This window comes from Pleurodeles waltl, chromosome 5 (assembly GCF_031143425.1).
Source record: "Pleurodeles waltl isolate 20211129_DDA chromosome 5, aPleWal1.hap1.20221129, whole genome shotgun sequence".
Lineage (NCBI taxonomy): Eukaryota > Metazoa > Chordata > Amphibia > Caudata > Salamandridae > Pleurodeles > Pleurodeles waltl.
In genome coordinates, this window is record NC_090444.1 from 1,769,265,270 (window position 1) to 1,769,291,355 (window position 26,086).

At 47.2% G+C, this 26,086-nt stretch overlaps 1 protein-coding gene across 1 annotated transcript in view; it reads right to left on the bottom strand.

Moving 5' to 3' along the window:
* Positions 1 to 26,086, bottom strand: part of DNAH14 (dynein axonemal heavy chain 14) — a 923,784-nt gene that overhangs the window by 474,999 nt on the left and 422,699 nt on the right. The window contains exon 42 of the mRNA XM_069236199.1: positions 22,076 to 22,214. Within this exon, the coding sequence (XP_069092300.1) occupies positions 22,076 to 22,214 (139 nt within the window). The remainder of the gene's footprint in view (positions 1 to 22,075; positions 22,215 to 26,086) is intronic.

Here is a 26,086-nt window from a genome sequence, read left to right on the forward strand (position 1 = left end):
TCCCAATGGGTTGGTGACAGCTGAAGTCGTGGTCAGTGTGCACTGCCATGGAAAGGCTGGTGGAAAGGATGAGCTAGGGGCTAAGCGGGGCCCCTACACTGCCCACAATAATGTTGTGGGAAGTGCAGGGGCCCCCCTGCCAGCACCCTTGGAATGCACACTGTCTCCTAAGCATACAGTGCACATTCGAAGGTGCTGGTATGCCGCCACGTTGTTTCCACCGGGCTGACCAGCGGAAACATCGTAATACTACGTTTCCACTGGTGGGCCCAGTGGAAACATCGTAATATGATTGGGGTGAGGCCACCGTCTTGACGGCACCCTCACCCCCGCTGTATTGACAGTCTGCCAAGATCTTAATTAGGCCCTATGAGATTTTCAAACAGGTTGATTTCTGTGAAAACTCATTCTTCTACACTCACATTAAATCATGAGCTTTTCGCTTCCTGATCCTACCCTTGAAACAAATACGCATTTTTTGTGTGGTGTTTAGAGTTCAGCGGACAGGTTGCTCCCACACAAATTTTACAGATATCCTGTCTGCCATATAACAAGAGCATTATTGTAGGAAAGTACCATCTTGCCTGGCATGTTACCCCCATTTTTCACTGTATATATGTTGTTTTAGTCTATGTGTCACTGGGACCCTGCCAGCCAGGGCCCCAGTGCTCATAAGTGTGCCTGAATGTGTTACCTGTGTTATGACTAACTGTCTCACTGAGGCTCTGCTAATCAGAACCTCAGTGGTTATGCTCTCTCATTTCTTTCAAATTGTCACTAACAGGCTAGTGACCAATTTTACCAATTTACATTGGCTTACTGGAACACCCTTATAATTCCCTAGTATATGGTACTGAGGTACCCAGGGTATTGGGGTTCCAGGAGATCCCTATGGGCTGCAGCATTTCTTTTGACACCCATAGGGAGCTCTGACAATTCTTACACAGGCCTGCCACTGCAGTCTGAGTGAAATAATGTCCACGTTATTTCACAGCCATTTTACACTGCACTTAAGTAACTTATAAGTCACCTATATGTCTAACCTTTACCTGGTAAAGGTTGGGTGCTAAGTTACTTAGTGTGTGGGCACCCTGGCACTAGCCAAGGTGCCCCCACATTGTTCAGGGCCAATTCCCCGGACTTTGTGAGTGCGGGGACACCATTACACGCGTGCACTACATATAGGTCACTACCTATATGTAGCTTCACAATGGTAACTCCGAATATGGCCATGTAACATGTCTATGATCATGGAATTGCCCCCTCTATGCCATCCTGGCATAGTTGGCACAATCCCATATTCCCACAGGTCTGTAGCTCAGACCTGGGTACTGCCAAACTGCCTTTCCCGGGGTTTCACTGCAGCTGCTGCTGCTGCCAACCCCTCAGACAGATTTCTGCCCTCCTGGGGTCCATCCAGGCTTGGCCCAGGATGGCAGAACAAAGGACTTCCTCTGAGAGAGGGTGTTACACCCTCTCCCTTTGGAAAATGGTGTGAAGGCAGGGGAGGAGTAGCCTCCCCCAGCCTCTGGAAATGCTTTCATGGGCACACATGGTGCCCATTTCTGCATAAACCAGTCTACACCGGTTCAGGGACCCCTCAGCCCTGCTCTGGCGCGAAACTGGACAAAGGAAAGGGGAGTGACCACTCCCCTGACCTGCACCTCCCCTGGGAGGTGCCCAGAGCTCCTCCAGTGTGCTCCAGACCTCTGCCATCTTGGAAACAGAGGTGCTGCTGGCACACTGGACTGCTCTGAGTGGCCAGTGCCAGCAGGTGACGTCAGAGACTCCTTCTGATAGGCTCCTTCAGGTGTTGCTAGCCTATCCTCTCTCCTAAGTAGCCAAACCCTCTTTTCTGGCTATTTAGGGTCTCTGTCTTTGGGGATTCCTTAGATAACGAATGCAAGAGCTCATCCGAGTTCCTCTGCATCTCTCTCTTCACCTTCTGCCAAGGAATCGACTGCTGACCGCGCTGGAAGCCTGCAAAACTGCAACAAAGTAGCAAAGACGACTACTGCAACTCTGTAACGCTGATCCTGCCGCCTTCTCGACTGCTTTCCTGGTGGTGCATGCTGTGGGGGTAGAGTGCCTCCTCTCTGCACTAGAAGCTCCGAAGAAATCTCCCGTGGGTCGACGGAATCGTCCCCCTGCAACCGCAGGCACCAAAGAACTGCATCACCGGTACCCTGGGTCTCCTCTCAGCACGACGAGCGAGGTCCCTTGCTGATTTGTGTCTTTCCTGCAGAATTCCCCTATCACGACTTCTAAGTCCTTTGGGGAACTTTAGTGCACTTTGCACTCACTTTTCAGGGTCTTGGGGTGGGCTATTTTTCTAACCCTAACTGTTTTCTTACAGTCCCAGCGACCCTCTACAAGGTCACATAGGTTTGGGGTCCATTCGTGGTTCGCATTCCACTTTTGGAGTATATGGTTTGTGTTGCCCCTATCCCTATGTGTCCCCATTGCATCCTATTGTAACTATACATTGTTTGCACTGTTTTCTAATACTATTACTGCATATTTTGGTATTGTGTACATATATCTTGTGTATATTTGCTATCCTCATACTGAGGGTTCTCACTGAGATACTTTTGGCATATTGTCATAAAAATAAAGTACCTTTATTTTTAGTATATCTGTGTATTGTGTTTTCTTATGATATTGTGCATATGACACTAGTGGTACTGTAGGAGCTTCACTCGTCTCCTAGTTCAGCCTAAGCTGCTCTGCTAAGCTACCATTATCTATCAGCCTAAGCTGCTAGACACCCTATACACTAATAAGGGATAACTGGGCCTGGTGCAAGGTCTAAGTACCCCTAGGTACTCACTACAAGCCAGTCCAGCCTCCTACAATTATTATATCCAATTCCACTTGTAATACGGCAGGCTGACATCCATCACGTTTGTGACAGAGTAACCCATCTGCCGAACTTCAAATCAAGCCCCTACTTACCACAGGAAACACATTTTTTAGTTTGCTAATAATTTTGCTGCAGTTTGATGAATGTTCACGGATCTTTCCAAAAAAAAGTTCATCCACATGAGCATCTTCGTTGAAAGTTTCAAGGTGATCATTCAAGCGGGGTCCGGAATAAAATGGGGGGGTCCCAAGATGCAATTTCCCAATGCTATATTCGTAGGGATTTTCAAACACCGCTACAGCCCAAACGGCTGAATGGAAAATGTAGAACTGTACCCAGAAAATTTGCTTTTTGTGATTTCCTTTCAGTGAATACGTTCAGTAGCTTTTGAGAAACTAAGGTTAAACATGTATGCATGTCTGGAGCATGAGTTTGCTTGTCTTCCGTGGGAATGTGCGTTTCTCGCGTTCTGACAGGCTGATCACAATGTTTAGTTTAGTTTTATGGATTTATAGAGCGCATAGCTACCCTAGGGCATCCCAGCGCTAAAGGTACATAATAACTCTCAGAAGACCCAGAAAAGCAGGTTAGCAACTGAAGAGGATAGTTTTCAACTTCTTCCTTAAAAGAAGTTCAGATAATTCATGGCGGAGTTCAACAAGCAGGGCATTCCAGAGACGGGCAGCCTTGATGGTGAAAGAGTTAACTCCCTAGATGTCTTAACGCAGGATATATAAATCTGCCGAGAGGATGATGATCTCAGGTGTCTATGGGGAACATAGATAGAGATCTGCCTTCTGAAGAACAGAGGGCCCCTATTATGTAAAGCTCTGTGGGTGATGCACATAGATATAAAGTGGATGCGCTGTTTGATCGGGAGCCAATGAAGTGCTGCAAGAGCCTGTTTGGCAGAGAGGTGCCTGCGAGAGTTAGTAAGAAGTCTAGCTGCCGCATTCTGCACAATCTACAGCTTCTTTACTACATACTCTGGGGAACTAAGATAGAGAGAGTTCCCATAATCCAAGCGGGAAAGAACCAACGCTTGAATGAGAATTCTTCTGGCAGTAAAAGGAAGAAGATTGAGAATCTTCCTAAGAGCTCTAATAAGACCAAAACAGACAGAGGAAATTATTTTTACTTGCAGTTCCATCGTCAAGCGGGGGTCAAGCAAAAAACATAGGCTTTTTACCTGCGCCTTAGGAGGGGGCAAACTCATAAAGGCCTCCGAATGCAATGCTAGAGGAAAGGCTGGAGAGCCATTCCCCACATTCAATACCTCAGATTTGCCATCATTAAATTTAATTTAAGTTTGGAATAGGTCATCCAATCACCAATGTCCTTCATACAACCGGCCAAATTGGTGGAAGAAGAGACCCCAGTACTAGAAAGGGAGTCCACTAATTGTAAGTCATCGGCATAGGTGACCATTGAAAGATTGTGGGGAGGGACTACTTCAGCCAAAGATGATAAATATATATTAAAAAGCGTTGGGCTCAAAGAGGAACCTTGAGGAACTCCGCAAGTCAGAGCAACAATATCGGATGAAAAAACAACGATCCAAAACTTGGAAAGTTCTTCCTATAAGGAAAGAGGAGAGCCAGGAGAGGGCCAGGCCTCCCCAACCTGCCTTAGAAAGTCTGTCTCAAAGGAGAATGTGATCAACAGTATCGAATGCTGCACTAAGATCAAGGAGGATGATAGCAGCATGTCCTCCTTGATCTAATAATTGACGAGTAGATTCAGGCACCGTAAGGAGCGCTGATTCCGTACTATGTTGTGCTCTAAAGCCCATTTGAGTGGGATGTAGAAGCTCCTGACTCTCAAGATAACCTCTCAATTGCAAATTTACATGTTTTTCCAAAATCGTAGCTAAAATAGGAAGAAGAGCAATAGGTCTGTAATTATCCAAAACAGAGGGATCAAGCTTTGTTTTTTTTAGAAGAGGTTTTAAAATAGCATGTTTGAGGGACTGAGGGAGAATGCCTGAGGACAGAGAATTATTAAGTATTTTTGTCAATGGTGGGACAATAGTGTCTGCAGCCCTCAAGAGGATAGCAGGAGGGGCAGGATCCAAGGGGGAACCAGACTTAATATTAGAAAGAAGTTTAAGAGTCAGAGCATCTGTGAGGGGTGAAAAAATAGTTAGCGAGGTCTCGATAGGAGGGGAGTTCACAGCCTGCTCGTCCAGCGGCTCCTGAATGGAGAATGAAGGAAAACCGGAATATATCTTAGTGATCTTGTCCTGAAAATGAGCTGCTAGTAAGTTACTATGTGTAGTAGAGGCTTCTATCACCGAGGAAGGCATAGGAGTTATAGTAATCTCTTTAAAAATCCGATAGATTTCTTTCTGAGAGTTTAAAGAATTCTCCATTCTATTGCTATAATGAGCAGATTGAGCTATCGTAATATTGTGATGGTAAGATCTGATGGCATGCCTGTAGGCTTCTTTAGCAGAGGGACTGTAATTTTTTCTCCAGGTCCTCTCTAGTTTTTTACAATTCGTTCTGAGTTCTAGTAAAGAAGACAAGAACCAAGGATTAGATTTGTGAGAAGGTTTTTTAATTCTCAATTTAGCGGGCAGCACTGAATCCAGAGAGGTAGAAATCCAACTGTCAAATAGGTCAGCGGCATTCGGGGAGGAGCAGTCGCTAATTATAGAGGAGGCACGAAGTGCAGCATTCCATATACTTGGTACCAGCTTTGGCCAAGTACGGCCGGAGATAGTGAGCCTGGGTTGAGGACCCCTGGGAATATCGTAAGGAAAATTAAATGACAGAAGAAAGTGATCTGTCCAAACTAAAGGCAAAGAAGGTGAAATAATGAGATCAGAAATGTTACTGAAAACAAGAGCTAGGGTGTGCCCTTTCAAATGAGTAGGGCCAGTGACAGATTGGACCAAATCTAACGCAGTGAAGGAGGCTAACAGAGATTTTGCCAAAGGACAGTCTACGCTGTCAAAATGAATATTAAAATCCCAGAGGATAGTAAAATTAGGAGTGTTACCTATAAGACTAGCCACGACATCAGGTATAGCTTCCTAAAAGCAGGCACAGGGGCCGGGAGGGCGATAGAGGAGAATTCCAGAGAAAGTAAAAGTGGATGAAAAGTATATAGAAAAGGTCATCCCTTCACACTCTGGAATCTCAAGTGGCGATGTCACACACTTAATAGTGTTTTTATAAATAATGGCTATGCCACCACCTCTCATTCGGGGTCTGTCTATATGAACTATAGAGTAGGTGGAGGGTAAAGATTTACAAATATCAACTGAAGAATCTTCATTCAGCCACGTTTCCGTCAGGAACAGAGCATCAGGCGCTAATTCTTCCAGGAGCATGAAAATATGTAGAGAGCGCTGATAAAGAGCAACAGTTGAGCAGCAACATTTTGCCCAATTGATGGGAAGGAGGATTAATCAATGGGACACCAGTGGGCGTCCAAGAACAGCTAGGGCAAGAAGAGCAGATAAAGGGCTGAGAAATACTTACTAAAGTGGGACACATATGAGTGCCTCTAAGAGCCTGCAGTTGAGAGGAAGAGTAAATAAGCCTATTAGTGGAAAAATGGGCAGCATCCATGAGCAGGTCACGGCGCAGATAGGACCAGATGGGCTTGCCTTTGGCGCCCCGGCGACCGCCCGTGTTTAAATCCGACATGCGGGAGGGCCGACCTGGCTTCCGAATCTAAAAAAACTATTGAGGCAACCAAAATGGCTGCCGAAAATGGCACTATAATGGCGGGCACCGGGAACCTCTAAAAAACATAGGCACCGGTGCAAAACAAGACCCCAGAAGAGCAGTGCTAAAAAAATTGTTTAAAAATATTTTCAAAATAGCCCCCCGTAACTCCTTTTAAAAAAAAAATAGAGAAATCCGTAAAATATTAACAGCAATAAAAAATAGTGTCCATACAACAATCTAAGCACATTCAAAGTAGTTATCAGTACCTGAATGGAGCCGGCGGCCGCCCGCGTTTAAATCCGAGATGCGGGAGGGCCGACCTGGCTTCCGAATCTAAAAAAACTAGTGCGGCAACCAAAATGGCTGCCGAAAATGGCACTATAATGGCGGGCACCGGGAGCCTCTAAAAACGTAGGCACCGGTGCAAAACAAGACCCCAGAAGAGCAGTGCTAAAAAAAAATGTATAAAAATATTTTCAATGTTAAGAGAAATGTTGTGGCTGCCATTACAGATCTCTGAGTCTGGAAAATAAAAATAAAATAAGCTATAAGGGGGCAGGGAAGGGCTACCCCGAGCCCTTGGACCTTACTGGGGGAGAAGGGTGGTTCCAGAGCCCCCCTACATTGAGATCAAATTAAAAAAAGTTTTATTTTTGGGGTGCCTTGATCCCTCAGAAGCCAGTTTTCCCACCCCCACCTCCCCCAATGTCCTGTAGGAGTTCAGGGGGCCACACTGGCTCCGGTGAGATTCCTGTGGTTCATACATGATGTATTACAACTTAGAGCCTATGTTACATAAAAATACAAGATTAAGGTATTCATTAGGACTTTGGTGGTAAATCCCGCTTACTGCTGCTGTGACTTCCGCGAACATACCACCGCGGAGGTGAACATCCGTCCGCCAGGTTATGACACACAAACACCAAACCGATAGAATACTGCCACAAACACAAATCCGCCAGACCAAAGGTAAGTGATAAACTGTCGGTACTAACACCCTTACCGTTACACCAACAAAACAACGCCCTCCACATTATGACCCACGAATCACTACAGCGGACATTCAACAGCCGTAAACCATTGGCGGTACGCACAGGTGCGGTCATAATGGCCACCCAAATATAAAACAACACAACATTGGCCAAAACCAAAAACCCACACCTGACACAATTATACACCCCACACACACAAAACCAACTGCACTATAAAACACACACACACACAGAACCCACAATCCATTGCAAACACACCAATTTGGCTACAATTTGCCACGCCAATTCATCACAATACAGCCCATACACACTACAGCAACCCACACATCCTTCACCCATCACACAACACACACCTCAACAATTCACACATAAACCTCTGCACAACACCCATGGCCCCACAAAGACACCCCTGATTCACCAATGAGGAGTTGCGGATCATGGTGGAGAAAATTCTCAGGGTGTCTCACAGCCGTTTTGGTGCACAGGTACAGCAGATATTCATTGCCATGAAGATGGAGCTATGGTGGAGGATCATCGACAGGGTCAACGCCGTGGGACTACATCCACGCACAAGGGACGACATCTGGAAGAGGTGGAACGACCTACGGGGGAAGGTGCGTTCCATTGCAGCAAGGCACCACCTCGCCATCAGCAGGACTGAAGGTGGACCCCCACCTCCTCCCCCACAGTTGCCAGCATGGGAGGAGCAGGTCTTAGCCATACTGCATCCTGAAGGACTCATTGGAGTAGCCAGAGGACTGGACACTGGTGAGTCAACTTTTGCTACTTATCACCCACCCATAACTGCATGCCACCACCACCCCTCACCCCCAGCACCCCATACCATCCCACACACTGCACTGCCCCAATTACCACACCAAAATGGAAAGCCCTGCATGCCAAAGCCACTGCATGCACATCCCTTACAGCCCTGCATGCCCACCTACCACCAATGCATGCACAACATGGTGAACTACCAATCCCACAATCCATCTCCACACACAGCCTAAGATGGCAGGACAACAGCAATAACATTGAGAAAGCCAGTAATGTTGAATATGTCACAGACATGTAGCATAATTCATCACTTACAAGCCCACAGGTCCCCGAGCCAATGTCAGAGGCGAAGAAGTGCCACGGCTACTCAGTCCCCCACCAGAAGATGCCCCCAGTAATGACAGCCACTCTGGAGCTCTGGATCTGGATTAACTCCCTGGACCATCTGGAACCACTGGTCAGTCGCCTACCCCATCCCACAGCCAAGCCACCACAGAGCACCCCCTCAGATTCCAACACCACAGCTGCCAGCCAATGCCCCCAGACTGCTGTCCCCAGGACACGTCAATCTCTAGTGTGCCCACCAGTACAGGGACCGAGTCCACACCACACAGGCAAGACAATGAGGCTCCCAGTGTCAGTGGGAGTGGGCACACCATTCAGGAGACACAGGCTCAGGGGCCGGGGCCAGCCGGAGGACAGGCCCAGGGAACCAAGTGCCCAGGAGGCACTCACAAAAGTCCTGGAGCAATCCCAGGACAGGATGGCCCAGGTGATCCACATCATGCAGGACAACCAGCGGCTGCAGGAGGTACACCACCAGGAGGTCATGCAGCAGTTCCAGGCCCTAAATGCCAACATGGCCTCCATTGTAAGGGTGCTGGCTGACTTGGCCAAAACCTGGCGTGAGGACACAGCAGATCACAGGGCCACTTCCACTAGCCACTCCACCAAGCAGCCATCAACATCAGTTGCAGCTAGTGGACAGGAGGCCCTGCCACAGGACCCACAGGCCACCAGCACCCCTTCCCCTGCAGAAGGTGAACCACCCTACAAGCGGTCCCTGTGACCCAGACACAGATGAGAGACACTTGCCAAGACCAAGACCACCGACAGGAAATGAGCTCCTCCAGGATGTCCCCCTTGTGTTCCACTGCATCAACTTGTCCACTTTCAACTGCCATTGCTCACCTTCCTATGGTCCCTTGGACACAACCTGTGCAACAACCAGACTGGCCCACTACACTGGACTTTCCTCTACCTTCACCCCACTCCATTGAACTATCCCTTCATAATAGTCACTTCAATAAACACCCTTAAACACTACTGGAGTGCTTTATCTGAAAGTAATGTGCAATGTATTAAACTGTATCACCCTTTGCAATTGTCCTGTAATGTGTGAATCCATCCAACAAATGGCTTGAAGCAGTTTGGTTTCTAGTCGTTACATCAGTACACAGTTGTAACCACACCAACATATGCAAAATGGGAAGGCATAGGTGGCACTCAGTAAGGATGCAAAGGTAGTGACTGCCATCATGCAACAGCCACACAGCACACCATCTGAATGCAGAAATGGTCAGTTCAGCTGTCTTACCTGAGTGTCATTGGAAGTACTGCTGTATCACATATGACCTGTTGTCCACATCCTCCCCCTCTTCCTCCTCCTCCTCACTGTCCTCAGTGTCCACTGCTTCCACAGGTGCACTGTCACCCCCTCCTCCTGCAGATAGGGCACATGTCGTCTGATGGCCAAGTTGTGAAACATGCAACATACAACAACTATCTGGCAGACCTTCTCAGGGGAGTAGCCTAGGGATCCACCTGTCGGATGGAGGCACCTGAACCTGGCCTTCAGGAGACCAAAGGTCCTTTCAATAATCCTCCTGATACGCCCATGGGTATCATTGTACCTATTCTCAGCCCCTGTACTTGGATTCCCTACAGGGGTCAAGAGCCAGGACAGGTTTAGGTAGCCTGAGTCACCTGCAAGAAGTGAGTGACACACATTAGCCTTGCACAATGGCATGGGGGATGACTCCTGAAGGCATACACCGACATGCATGGGGGTGGGGACACTGGCTCACCTATAAGCCACACTCTTTGCCTCTGTAGTTGTGCCATCAGCTGTGGGACGTGGCAACACCAACCCAGGATACATGGTAGTGACGTGGGAGATTTATTGGTCAGGAAGGCACACCATCTGGATATTGAGTAAGTGGAAATTCCTGTACACCTGTTCATTGGCCCGGGGTGGGGGGGGGGGAGGGGGGGGGACACAACTAATCCTATATGTGTTCCGTCAATGGCACCAATAACATGTAGTATATGTCCCATTGCATAGAATCCACCCCTCATAGTGGCCAAATCATCAACTTGGGGGAATGCAATGTAACTGCCCATGTGTTTGAGCAAGGCTGCCAAAACCCTTGCCAGCACTATAGAGAACATTAGCTGTGACAGTCCTACAGCCAAGCCCACTGTCACTTGGAAAGAGCCTGTTGCCACAAAATGAAACACTGTTAGGATCTGCACAGGAAGGGGATCACAGTGAGCTGACGGATAGCAGATGTCAGATCTGTCTCCAAATGACCACACAGCTCTGTGATTGTGGCCCTGGCCAGTCGATAGGTGAGTATTATGTGCCTGTCCTCCAGTGTAGCCAAGTCCACAAGGGGTCTGTACACGGGGGCTTGCCTCCTCTTCCTATTCCTCCGCAGGGATAGGTACCTAAGGGACAGAAGAGTGAGAAGGGAGTGACCACAGTAAATATTGATCCACCACTACAGTGTACACAGAGCATGAATGTATGTTGGACACTGGAAATGCCACTGGTATGTACATTTGACACTAATGACGCAATTTTTATTCAGAATTTGTGTAACAGCAGTAGAAAATGGAAACCGCCTGTCCTGTATGCAGGGACAGGTGGAAGTGAGGTCACTCCGCCGGCTTTAGGCGTCATGGCGGAAGGCGGTCTGCACCGTCGTGCAATTCTACATTGGCTAACATAGGGCTCCATGGAGTACAACATGGCGTAACCAATGAAGATCACCGCCGGCGGTGACGGTGTACACTGCTGCGAACGTGACTGCCATTTTCTGAATATCACCTCACTTGATTCCTGACTTTCCACAGGACAACACCTCCACTGTGTGTGCTGCTGTGACCTTTGTCTGGAACCTGCCATGGCCCATGCAACAGGGAACAGGGCCCCAGCCTTCAGTTCAGAAGTGTTAGAGCACCTGGCGGATGGGGTCCCACCCCTGTATGGCCTGCTTTATGAGCCTCCAGACCAACAGGTGACTACACCATGGGTACATTGCATGCATCAAGGATGCATGGAGATGTGTGTGTGTGGCTGGTGGCAGAGTACGTGCAGAGGTGCAGGTCATGTGTGTACCATTTGAGGGGCAAATGATGAACGCCATATGTGTAACAGGCTGGATTGTCAGAATCATGGTATCCCTCTGTTTGTGTTTCCTCTGCAGGTCAGCACCCATCAAAAGAAGGGTATAGGGCTTGCCATCACCAAGGAGGTGCGGACCCTGGGGGTCTATCGCAGGCAGAGCACCCACTGTCGCAAACAGTAGGAGGACCTGAGACGGTGGGCACGGAAGACGGCGGAGGACCAGCTGGGGATGGCCTCCCAACGAGGAAGGGGTGCCCTTCGAACCCCGACCCCCCTGATGGCCTGCATACTGGCAGTGGCCTATCAAGTGCTGGATGGGTGCTTGAGGGCATCACAGCAGCCACAAGGGGGTGAGTACAGTGCCCATCATTACAACTTACGCATGGTAGGGTGGTATCCGGGTGGTGGATGTGTGCCAGTGGGTGCCCCTAGGCCAGGCCTGACATTGCACGTAGGTCCCCTGGTGGCTAGGGTTCTGAAGGGATGATCCTGCTACCTAGCTCATAGGCATCCACTACTGGTCAGGGCTGCGTGGGTCCCAGGTGTGCTGCATTTGCCGGTGTGTGCCCCTCCCAATGCCTTGGTGGCTAGCAATATCACTGGTAGTTCAATGCATAGTGCGTAGGCCTGTTCCCTGTGTGTGAGGGTGCTGTGTATGCCAGCGGTGGTGTTGGTGCAGCCATTGACCCAGTGTATCCTTTGTCTCTCTCCCCCATTCTTGTTTTGACATCCTGTCCTTATGTGCATTAGCATCATCTGGCGGAGGAGAAGAGGCACTGGCGACGGAGGGAGTGGCATCCCACAGGACCCAGGAGGCAGAGTCCACAGATGTTGAGGGCACCAGTGGGAAGGAAGGCGAGGGGAGCACCACGGCGGAGACTGGTGGGGACACTTCAGACACAGATACCTCCTCCGATGGAAGCTCCCTGGTGGTGGCGGACACTTCTGTGACCCCCCCCAGCTACAGATACAGCCGCCACCCCTCTAACAGCACGGCCCTCCCAGCAGCCCCTCATCGAGTTGCCCGTGCCCGCTCACCCAGGAGGGTGGGCATCTCCTTCGCCCCAGGCACCTCAGGCCCTGCCCCAGTAAGCCCTGCTGCTCTGAGTGGGGAGGCTATTGACCTCCTGAGATCCATCTCTGTAGGGCAGTCAACCATTGTAAATGCCATCCAGGGGCTGGCAGCCCAGATGCAACAATCTAATGCATTCCTGGAGGGCATTCACACTGGATTGGTGGCCCAACAGAGATCGATTCAGGCTCTGGCCTCCTCTCTGATGGCAGCCATTGTCCCTGTTTCTACCGTCCCCCCTCCAACTTCCACTGCCCAGTCTCATTCTCCTCAACCCATCCCAGGCACTCCTACAGATGAGCATGCACACAAGGCAACACCCAAAAGTTTCACAGGCAAACACAAGCACCACATTTCATCCCACAGGCCCTCACACAAACACCATCCAGTTGCAGACACAACAACATCCACTATTTCCACTGTCTCTCCCTCTTCCTCCTCCTCCACCTCCCACCTAGTTACATCCACACTCATACCTGCATGCAGAACATCATCATCCACTACCAGCATCATCACTACACCAAGCAGAACAGACACCTCACTTGCAGACACCTCCACAACATCCATGCACACGTCCCCTGTGTCCTCTCCCACTGTGTCTGTCCCTCCCTCCTAAAGTACACAAACACAAGCACTCGGACAACCAACAGCCATCCACCTCACAACAGCATTCAGCCCATGCACCTGCACCCAAATCCAGCAGACAGACACCTCCAACAACCACTCCCTCATCCTCCACTCCCATTCCTTCTTCCTCTTCGCCCCCCAATGTCCCTGAAAAACTGCTCCTATCCACCATTGACCTCTTTCCTACCCCTCCCCGTCCTGCACATATGGCCAGGGTATCACAAACCCAGCCAAGCACCTCAGCCACACAGTCCACGGGCCCAGTTCCATACGCAAGCACTTGTGGTGAAAAGGAATCCAGGCCACATTTACTGAATGGGAAGGAGCCTGCACCAGCAGGCAAGAAGGGCAAGGAGCCTGCACCTGCCACCCGAAAGCCCAAGGATCCTGCACCAGCAGGCAGGGACACCAAGGAGCCTGCACCTGCCACCCTAAAGGCCAAGGATCCTGTACCAGCAGGCAGTAAGGCCAAGGAGCCTGCGCCTGCACCAGCAGTCAGGAAGGGCAAGGAGCCTGCACTAGCAGGCAGGAAGGGCAAGGAGCCTGCATCAGCAGGCAAGAAGGCGAGGAGCCTGCACTAGCAGGCAATAAAGGAAAGGAGCCTGGGCCAGCAGCTGTGACGGAGGCCCCACCACCAAGCATGGTTGTGTATCCATCCGAGGGTGCACGGGATGTGTAGGAGCCTCCCCCCACCAGCAGCACCACCACAGTGCATCCATCCGAGGGTGCAGGGATGTGCATGAGCTTATCACCACCACCAGCACCACCACAGTGCATCCCTCTGAGGGTGCAGAGGATGTGCCCGAGCCTCCCACCACCACCAACACAGTGCAGCTGGTATCGCCGGCGGACAAAATGTAATCCTGTGTCCATGGGCTGCTGTGCGGCCTGTCCACTCCAGAACCAGTGGGCAAGACACCCACTCCAGAGACTGTGGGCTTGCACTTCCCAGCCCCAAGCACAGGGCATGTTGTCCCCTCCAGAACCAGTGGGCAAGATACCAACTCCAGAGAATGTGGCCTTGCACTCCCCAGGACCAAGCACAGAGCATGTTGCCCTCTCCAGAACCAGTAGTCTTGTTTCAGCTCCTGGCTGAGGTGCCCACCCACCCCCCTGAGGTGCCTGCCTATCTACCAACTGATGCCCCTGCAGTGTTCACTCCGTGTTGATGCAGGTGACAAGTGGGGCCTTGGACTTTGCCATGTGGCCCATGCAAAATGAGGACTGGGCTGTGTACCATGTTCTGTACATTTGTATATATCTGTTATATTGCCTAAATTATTATTTATACTGTGTTGTTCTTATTACATTCACTTTGGTAAATTCTTTTTGTCCTTGCATTATTCAGCCGATTTAGGGCGATTAACTTGTTTTCTTGTGCAGCTGGTTGTGTGTGTGGTGTGTGTGTGGGGTGTGTGTATGGTGCGTGTGTATGTGTGACTGTCGTTTTCATCCCCTCTCCTTTTGTGCTAGGCGGCAGTACTCACCGTTGTTGTCTTCACAGGCGTTGGTGTTCATGGTGGAGCAGAATGTAGAATATCATTGGAAAAACATGCAGTTCGGGTTCCATGGCGGTGTGGTTCTTCCCTGTGTCTCCAAAGGTGAGTCCTTTCACTTCTGAGGTCTGTTTCCACCAGCCTTTTGATATCATTGGTACCGTCCCAGAAAAGGTGGCAGATTGTGTTGTTGTAATATGGTGGGCAGAACTTTGACTTCCGCCTGGCTGTAGGCGGCTACCGCCGTGGTGGCTGTTGTTTCCACCCTTGGTCATAATTTGGCAGTAGTTACCACCAGCCTGTTTGCAGTATTACTGCCACTTTATTACCGACCACCAGGGTCGTAATGAGGGCCATAGTCTGTATCTAATTTTCTGTGTGGTCTGCACTACGTAAATATAGTTGCAGGGCCACCAGCGGACATAAATAACATTGCTAGAATTGCAAATGGTGTAGCCCCTAAGGGTATGTGTGATTTGCCCATGCTTGAATTCCTTGGTATTAGTGGTGAAACTGCTCATAATGCAGTTGCCTCATAAATAGTGTTGCATGACCTTCTGCTGTCCCAGAAGTGATGCCAAATTACATGTGATGCCAGCATGGACCAAATGGTCCCTCATGATTTTTTCCTCTTTCAAAAGACAAATATGTTCTTTTAAAAGATATCGTAGAATGTCCTTCTGATAGGGCAATAAACTGGATTAGGGTCTAGTGTGTTTTAATTATATCGGTAATTTATTGAGTAAACAATTCAGGATATAGGCTACCTATAGGAGAGCTTGGTATTTTCCCTGTGAATACCTACTTACCCAAAAGAAAACAAACTGATAGTGTGTGTATTGACAAGGCCCGCAACCCCATTGGCTCCCCTGCACACTGCCCTCCAGTGACTGGGAGCTGGCCACTTGGTTTCTGCTCTTGCTCTGTGGCAGCAACTCCTCCTGCACTCCCATGGTTGAAGCAGCTCTGTTCACTGCTCTTCCTGCGCTGTCCTCAGAAGGGTGGGGGCTGCCATTGCAGCCCTCCTTTGTTGTTGTTGTGGGCCCCAGGGTTGGGGTTCTGAGGCCTGCTCAAAATGGGCCAGCCTCCAGGGAGATGTTGGCCCCAGGGGCAGAACTAAGCATGGATAGGGGGCCCCATGCACACCTTGTCCCCTATAATATATATAATTTTTTTAAACCAATGACACCCCCCAGGGTCTGGCTCACCTCAGAAGGATTATAATGTAAAAGAGAAGTCTTGCCCTTTTTCTATGAATTTTTTAAAACTCTTCCACGTAGTACTCCTGTGGTTCCACTGTACCAACATTTTACTTTTTATTTTGGCCCCTTTGCCGCTCTCCCACCTCCACAAGACTATGGGGTCAGAATATGCCTACCCTGCTCCTATGTAATTTCTTTTTTTTCCAAGACACAGAGAACAAGTCCTAAATTGGTGCCAAACATCCTTGGTGATATTGTCGGCAGCAATCAGATCTCATCTTTTGATCTCTTGGACTAGTTGGAGTCTCTCTGCACTAGATAGCTGTAAATTTGAATCCTTTATTTCTCAAAAACTACTGAACAGATGGACACCAGATCACAAAAAGCAAGCTTTCTGGGTAAAGAGCTAATTTTCTGACAGATTTGGTGTAAATCTGTTCAGCTGTTTTTAAGTCGAGCTGGCAAGTGCTTCGACCTGTTGTAAGTTTTGTGGGCTTTTAACCACGCCCATGTCATGCCCATCACTTTTACTCATTTATGGGCTTGCCTTTCAAAAATCACTTGATGTCATTGGTAAATGCTTTACGTTTGTCCCACATTGAGGCTCTTTTTGTCACGTCTTGCAGACTACCCCTGTTACATGGATTATTGCACGATTTCTGATATACTTCAGCATGGGCAAACTATTTCTTTTGTATCTGCCCTTCCTGCTGCATGGCAGCCATGGCGCTCACAGTGCGAACAGGCACAACAGCGTGAACTCAATTGGCGGTATTAGAGCGCTGGTCACATTGTTCACAGTTACCTAATCAGAGTCATTTCTTGTGACTGTCCCCTTAAAACCCTTGAAATTGGTGAATGCTTTATGTAAAACAGCAATCTTCAAAGCGAAAGCGGCTCTCCCAGCACTGCAGGGGAGCCAATACTACAATATTCACTGCACTTGGGGAAAACTCGCCCCATAATGTTTTGCAGGGCATTCGTTTTACAAAACATTTTTGCTCATAATTCAGCCTGTGGTGATCCTAGGACAATGAGACCACCAGCAAAATGTTCACGACAAGGTGCTCCTCCTATCTACATCATCTTTGGGTCCCCACACTAGGTTATTGGGGAACCCAAAATAATAACCCATCCCACCGTTCAGTGTCTGTTTAAGCTCTCTTATGGCTGGAAATGTTGTTTTACAACTGGGAGAAGCATTTGTTTTAAGGGCCTTGTTTGTAATATCATTGTTATAGGCCTGCTACCCCTGAATATATGTTAAACACTATGGCCTCTAGGTGTTAAATATATGGTTACACTGCATTATTTATTGCCATTTAATTTTTGTATGGTTATGCCCTCTAGAAGTCACATGACCATGTTTCTTACAAATGCTATTTTCATTGTGGGGTCCACTAGGGGCTGTTCTGAGCATTACAGTCATATCAACATACAAAATTATTTGTGGCATGGAAACCTGCCCCATAATGCCTTTGCAGTTGACATGCTATAATATATGCAGTACGAAAAATCCCCCTTTAATGCTTTGCAGGGCATTGTGGGGTCCTCTAGGGGCTGTTCTAAGCATTACAGTCATATCAACATACATACATAGCATGGAAACTTGCCGCATAATGCCTTTGCAGGGCATTACTTTTACAAAACATTTTTGCCCTAATATTCACGGCTTGTTGGGAGCATTGCAGTCAACATACTATAATATTTGCAGTACGTAAAATCCCCCCGTAATGCTTTGCAGGGCATTGTGGGGTCCTCTAGGGGCTGTTCTAAGCATTTCAGTCACATCAACATACAAAATATTTGTGACATGGAAACGTGCCCCATAATGCCTTTGCAGGGCATTACCTTTACAAAACATTTTTGCTCAAATATTCGTGGAATGTTCCGAGCATTGCAGTCAACATACTATAAAACTGCGGTACAAAATATACCCCCCCCCCAATTCTTTGCAGGGCATTGTGGGGTCATCTAGGGGCTGTTCTAAGCATTACAGTCATATCAACATACTAAAATATTTGTGGCATGGAAACCTGCCCCATAATGCCTTTGAAGGGCATTACTTTTACAAAACATTTTTGCTCATGACTCAGTCTGTGGTGGGCTTAGGACAATAGGACCACCTTCAAAACATTAACCACAATGCGCTCTTTCTGTCTACACCATCTTTGGGTCTCCACACTGTGTTAGTGAGGATTACAAAATAATAACCACTTTTTTCATGTGGTTATGCTCTCTAAGGGCTGACTGTATGGTTGGATGACCATGTTTCTTCCAAATGCTATTTTTATTGTGGTGTCCTCTAGCAGCTGTCCTGAGTATTGCAGTCAACATACTATAATATTCGCAGTACAAAAAATCCCCCCGTAATACTTTGCAGGGCATTGTGGGGTCGTCTAGGGGCTGTTCTAAGCATTATAGTCATATCAACATAATATTTGTGACATAGAAACTTGCCCCATAATGCCTTTGCAGGGCATTACTTTTACAAAACGTTTCTGCTCATGACTCAGCCTGTGGTGGTCCTAGCACAATGGGACCACCTTCAAAACATTGACCACAATGTGCTCTTTCTACCTACATCATATCTGGGTCTCCACACTGTGTTAGTGAGGACTACAAAATAATAACCTCTACCACCATTCATTAACTTTTTAAGCTTTCTCGTGACTGGAACTTTTGTTTTACAGCTGGGAGAAGTTATGTTTTATGGGCCTTGTTTGTAATATCAATGCAATAGTCCTGCTAGCCTTGAAAATGTGTAATGCATTATGCCCTCTAAGGACTAAATATGTATTTACACTGCATTACTTTCTCCTGTTCTTTTTTTCATGTGGTTATGCTCTCTAAGGGCAGACTCTATGGATGGATGACCATGTTTCTTCCAAATACTATTTTTATTGTGGTGTCCTCTAGGGGCTGTACTGAGCATTGCAGTCAACATACTTTAATATTTGCGGTATGAAAAATGCCCCTGTAATCCTTTGCAGGGCATTACTTTTACAAAATGTTTTGCTCATAACTCAGCCTGTGGTGGTCCTAGGACAATGGGACCACCTTCAAAACACTCTGTCTACATCATCTATGGGTCCCCACACTAGGTTAGTGAGGGCCCCAAAATAATAACCCCTCCCACCAGTCACTGTCTTTTAAGCTTTTTCATGGCTACAACTTTTACAGCTGTGAGAATGTTTTTAAAGAGCGCATTTGTAATATCATTGCAGTAGGCCTGCTAGCCATAAAAACACCCTTTAGGAAGTAAGTTTATGGTTATACCTCATTACTTGCTCCTATTCTTTTCATGGGGTTATCCCCTCAAGGGTCTAACAATATGGGTACATGACCATGTTTCTTACAAATGATATTTTGTTATAGTGCCCCCTAGGGGTTGTTTTGAGCATTACTTTCTAATGCCAAAAATGTATTTCTGATAAAGGTTTATATGATAATAGTACATGTTTTAATATTCTCTCCTTATAACAATTACGACCATAATTCAGGGCAATTTAACATCCTTATTACACTGTGACTGTTTGAACACTCTTGATATGTTTGGGTGACCCTTCTAGTTTATTTCTCCTCTGTGGATGTCTTTTGTCTTTTGTGGGGAATTGTGTTAGCCAGCCGACAACTCTGATAGTGGGGTGGTGAAAGTGGTATTCTATTGGAATTAGCATGGCAGATTTAAATTAGGATGCTAAATGGCTGCAGATAGACGAAGAAGGTAAATGAAAGTGTTTTAGTTATTTGTAGGGCCGCTGGAATTATATGGCAGAAAAACATGAAATTATGAGGCAGGGTTGACCAATTTATGTGGAAAGAAATGTCCAGTAATGAATTTACAATGCCAATAGCTCTAACTCAAGCAAATGTCAGACCTATTGCATTGCAAATGCTTGTTCTTTATGTTGTCTAATTATCCTAATGGAAATTGCATGTGGAAAAAGTGTTTTGGAAGCCCCATTTGTTTTGACACATGCTTGACAGATCACAATAAAACTTTCCAGGAAGCAGCTGGGATAGATTAACTTTTTTTGGAAAGTTTTGTGAAGATTTGTCAAATAGAGCCAAAGTTATCAGCAAACAAAAATGTTCTTTCTATAAAAATTCTGACCTTATTGTAACTGCCACTGCTTAGTCATATATATATATAGTTTTAATGTAATTAATTTAACATTAGTTCCTGTGGAGTGTTTCTTTCATTTCAAGACTCCACTGTTTCTGTCATTTTTATGTTGCAGGATAGCCATGTGTGCGCTTGATTTACGCCAAATCTGGGCTAGAGTACATTTACACCTGTTGGGACACTTTTTAGGGCTTTAGTAACTTAAGAAATGTATTTTGTGAATTCAAATTGTGCTACTCTTTTGTGCGTGCATGGTTTGCATTAGCATTGACCACTAATACATTTCTTGAAGTCACTTCCATTTTCCATCCACGCTCCTTTGCCCCAGAAAAACTTCTCCACACACATGGCAGAGACCTCATACAGAATATATTAAAAAAACATTATAGGAATGATGAAGGTCTCCAACCGTAGGATGGTGATTTGCATTTTATTGTATGTGAATAGAACTACTGTACTACTATTTAACGTAACCACAAAATTACATTTGTGAATCAGGCCACTGATGATAACCAAAGAACTGTAAAACAAGCACTACATCACTAGTTGCAAATATAGCATCCCTGGGTAATCATGAGCAGATATTTGTTCATTTCTTTATTGTGTCTTTATATAGTGCTGTATAGCACGTGTGAAGTCAAGGTGCTGGTCGGTGTAAGCTTCAAAGTCTTGAAAGGAAGACAGCTTGAAGTTTTTCTTTTGAAGAGAGCATCATTTGGCCAAGCTCGCTTGTACTAGGGTCCCTCTGTGGTCACTGTCGTGATCATTTGCTTGGGAGCCTGCAGATATTCCTCTGACTTTAATATTAACTAGCAGATATCAGTGCTGGCCCCACTGTCAGGTCTGTACCCTGGATCCAGTTATGAATGCTTTTTACATATTTCTGAGGAAGGTTTTAGCCACCTGGGCATGTATGTCACTTGAAATCAAGTGATGGGTTTTCTACTGAAAATAACTAATTAGAACTACTGAGTGGATTTAAAGATGAAGTATCATGTAGGAGAAAGCTAACCCTCTCCTTGATGTAAAGGATAGCACTATACAAAATGGTCAAACTCTCCCATTGTGGTGTCTACTGCATGACAGAAGGATTTGTTTCAGTAAATTAAATACAATACGCGATTCCTTAATAAAACACCTAAAATATCATTGACAAAACTAAACCGGGGTGTATATGACAAGGGCACAACATTGCTTAAACTTAGATAGGTCTTACTTAGCCTCCCAATTACTGTTACTTAATGAATGCTTGCCACATTACTGGAACCATGAGTGATGACTGATCGGCATGTCAGGGAGAACCAACCTATGTTGAAGGGATATATGGAGTTGGGGAAGGGCCTAAGTAGTTGCCAGAGAGAACAAGAAACATAACAGACACTTCAAGAATGATATAGAAAAGGGTAATGAGTAGGGGAACATCACTGTGGAACATAAAGATCTTGGACAATATTGGTAACCTGGAAGGACTTGAGCATTGGGACAGGACTGAATGTCTGTGCCATGGTAGGTTTATTTATGAAAGCATAGGCAAGGAAAATGCACCCTCCTCCCTAAAGATTTTTGTGATGCACCAAAATCTGCATCTTCTGGTAATTATTTGGCATTTTTGTTCCAGTAAATTTCAGGAGGTTTTCCTTGCAAAAATACCTGGGCAAATTTGCGAGCATGTGCAACCTCATGATTCTGGTATTATTCTGAGGTAAAAGGAGTTACCTTACACGCTACAATTTAATGGTCTGCTCGTTATGAGATTTGTAAAAGCAAAGAACCATACTTAGTAGCTCATAGTGAGAAGGCATCAAACATAGTAAAAAACACTGACCTCTCTTTCATGCCTCCATTTCCATCAATCATACTTTGCTCAAAGCTTTTGTTGATTTGATTGAAGGAGCGAAATGAAGTGGCCGAGAGCATCCGCGGTGTCAACGAAGACCTTCCTGAGACATCATTTGAGCTGCTGCCTACATTGTAAAGATTTGGGAAAAGGAGCTCATCTTTAAGTGATTTTAGTGCCAAGCGAACTGAATTTATACAGATTTTATTACATGAATATTAAATGCGATTTATTAGACCCCAGTTCAATATACAAATATGTTACTTACTTGGTATTTCCATGTCAGTCGTGGTATGAATGTTTCCAAGTCAGTTCAACATCTACACTTCTCAATCCCTCCCTGCCCCAAATTTTCTGACACCAGATGTGGGAATGGTAAACCATTTTTGACAGCTGTGGTTGTTATGCGGATTCAAAGGTTCCTCAGACACCTGATCTAACCACAGGGTAAGTGAGAATGTCTTACACATAGATAAGGTGAATGCTGGAGAGTCATGCTGTGACCAGAGGACACATTTTGCTGATTGTAGAGTCTAGTCTGTGGGGCACAGTGTTCTTCAAGGGGTGGGGAAGAGGGCAGTACTTTCATGCATAATGACAGCGTACCTTTCCTGGGGGATGGTGAATAAGCTGTGACCATCCCATGGAGGAGTAACATCTCATATATCCAAAAAAACCTGGGCAAACTTCCTGAGGGATCACTTCAACCACCAATCAGCCACAAGCGCCACAGGCCAAGTAGCAAGGAAAAGTCCAAAAGGAATCTCCAAAGACACTGACTCAAAGGGAACTAACTTTTCCTTGTCTTCATCTCAACCAGCAGCTGGCTCTGAGTGTGCTTCCAGACTATCCCACACTAACTCAATTAGATGCCAGATCGCAGCCTCAGGCCCCAGTGGTACCCCCCCAGCAATCTACAAGCAAAATGCAGAGCATTGGGGCGAAATCTTGGAACCACTCTTTTCTCAAATCAGGCTCCAGGGCACACGGCCAGCTTCATGGAGAGGCTCCATAATCTCACCAATTTACAAAACAGGAGATAAGACTTTGGTGAAAAACTACCATCTGGTTACCCTCATCGACAACAGGGCCAAATACTTCGCCGAGACACTGCTAGACGAGCTTACCTGCTTTGCGTCTGGGGATCTGCAGCTGAACTGCTGACTGGTAAAGTATCTGGCACAGGTGGAAAAGAAAATGCCAACACAGGTCTGCTTGGTCCCCAATTCCAGGGTCCCAACTCACCCATGGGTAAGCCGCCAGATGGATGTGTCAGCACCATACTGGACACTTTGAACATAGACACTCAACATTGCCTGTTGATTTCTGATCAAGTGAGGGATGGCCCTACAAACTCAAACTTGCTACCCAAGCATAAACACATGACATGGCCTGTGGACGTCTGAAGAGGGACGTTCTCTTGAACTCGATCTGGCTACCCAAGCATATTTTAAGCATTTCTGTAACATCTCTCCTTGTTACACCCTCACTGCCATCTGACCGTGTGTAAGGAGACTATACATTGGCATTTTAGCATTTTTAGCTATCACATTTCTTGCACTTTGTACATTTTGCACTTTAAATTGCCATGCAGGGAATGGTTGATACCAGATGTTGTCACATTCTCCCATTTCCAGCCGATCTGCTTTTATTGACTTGCTTTGTACTTTTAATATGTTCCATGTGGTTACCTATTCATAGCTTGTTTAGTTGCCCAACTACTTGAGGGAACCAGTGCACTTTTGATCCAGGGAGCGATGTCTATTCTAACAAAAACTTCTTAACATAGCATATGTTGACTGTAATGTCCTTCCTTGATATACCTACATAGCTGTCTGAACATTTGTAAAGAGACTGTAAGTTGGCTCTTTAGTGCTCTATGTTACCACACATTCCACACTTTGCACATCTTGCACTTTAAGTCTCCGCTCCCAGAGGTTGATGCCAGATGCTGTCTCAATTCCATTCCAAGCCAATTTGCTTTTACTGATCTGCTTTGTACTTTTTACACGCCTTTATGTTGTGACCCAGTTTTAGGCTGTCTAGCTGCTACAACTATCCGAGGGAACTGGTGCACCATTTTAATTGATGTATATTCTTGGTTTTATTTCTTGTTGTACCTTATTGCAACGGTTTTCAGTAACTATGCATGTAAAAATAAACTTGAAACTTGTATGGAATCATGTCATAATTGGTAAAATTGATACCATCTATCAACAGGGCTCTCAACATACCTGTCACCACTGTCACAGGTGACAAAGCACACATCAAGACTGAACACATGGAGCAGCACGCGTAAAGCGGAGCTCCCGGCGGCTACCAACCTTTGAGCACCTATCCTGTCCCCCTGACCCCCGGCTCTTGCTAGAAATACGCCACAGCGAGTGGAGGAACCCCCTTGCACTCGGCGGTCATGTGGCAGGGAGTTTAAATGAAATTAGAGGCGCGGTCGACCTGGGCCGCGGGACGAGACTGCCTGACAAAACGGCAGCTCCTGAGGTGCGCGGCGAGTGAAGTCGTGCTCCAGCTGAGAGGAGCGGCTCTCGTGCGGGGACGCACTGCAGACGGCAGAGGGGAGCTGCTCGGACCTCGCGCTGGGGCCGCCGAAGCTTGGACGAGGCATCGGAGGTAGCGTGGCAGGCACGCGCTTCGAGCGGGGCAAGTGCACACTGTGCGAACCGGGGACACTGGCCCCGCGGCGCTGCCCTGGGCCCGCCCCAGGGCTTCGAGGAGCGGAGAATCCCCCCGCTTTGGAAACGCAGGGGGGAACAGAAAGAGGACACATTGGCCCCGCATTGGGAGCGAGGCAGGCAGCTGTCGGGTCCGGACCCTGGGCCCAAAACTGGGCGCCATAGAGGACGGAAAGAGGAGGGGCGCCCCCCCTTTTTTTGTCTTCTTTTTGGAGTCTGGGAGGAAGAGTGCAGCGACGGAGAGACGGCCAGGAATTTGGGGAAGAGGAGCCTTGCTGGGGTGCCTGAACCTGCAGCTCAGAGTGCGGGCCTGGGGACTCGACGCTGGGCCCACAAACAAGACGCAGCCCAACGGTATTCAAATAATCAATGAACTCGGGGGAACTCCCAACCAACCCCTGAGTGGAAGCTTGGAGCAACTGGGGCCCTTGAGACAGCGATCCGACCAGACAGGCCAGGAAAAAGTCGGAGGAAAGACCCAGCCCTACGTAACTGAGGTAACACGCGTCGGTGGTACAGCAGAGGGGATGGGCAAGAGGACCTCAGCCCTGAGGTAGAGAAAAGGCGACTAAGAATGGGAAAACCTAAGAGGAAAGACGGAACTGGAGAAGAAAGTGGTTCACAAAGGGAGGGAGGAACCGATGAACCTGATAAAGGAACCCCGCTAGACACTCTGTTGCAGGCAATCCAAGCATCTAGAGAAGCACTAGAACTTAAAATAGACTCACTATCAGTGGACTTGACGCTCCTTAGGGACGACCACAGGTGACTAACAGACAGAGTGATTGCCAATGAAAAATCATTGGAACGCCTTACCCCGGAAAATTTGAAGATCTCCAAAACAGTAGCCGAACTGTCGACACAGATCAAAACACTTGAAGCACACACAGAAGATGCTGAAAATAGGGCACGGGGAAGTAATCTACGCCTGGTTGGTCTTCCCGAGAAACTGGAACAGGAAGCTCCAGACATGGAAACGTACCTGGAACAATGGATACGCAGGGAGGTAGCCCTAGAGGGCTTGTCACAGTACTTTGCAATAGAGAGAGCCCACAGAGTACCGGCCAGGGCCCCCCCCGGGGGCTAGGCCACACCCGGTTATAGCGAAACTGTTACACTTTAAAGACAAAGACTTTAGCCTATCCCAAGCAAGGAAAAAAAGGGAAATCATGATGGGTGATCAGACGGTAATGGTCTTACCGGATTTCACAAGGGATACCCAAAAACAGAGAGCCACCTTTATAGAAATCAAACGGCGACTCAGAGAAAGGTCCATACGCTATGCCATGATGTTCCCGGCCAAACTAAA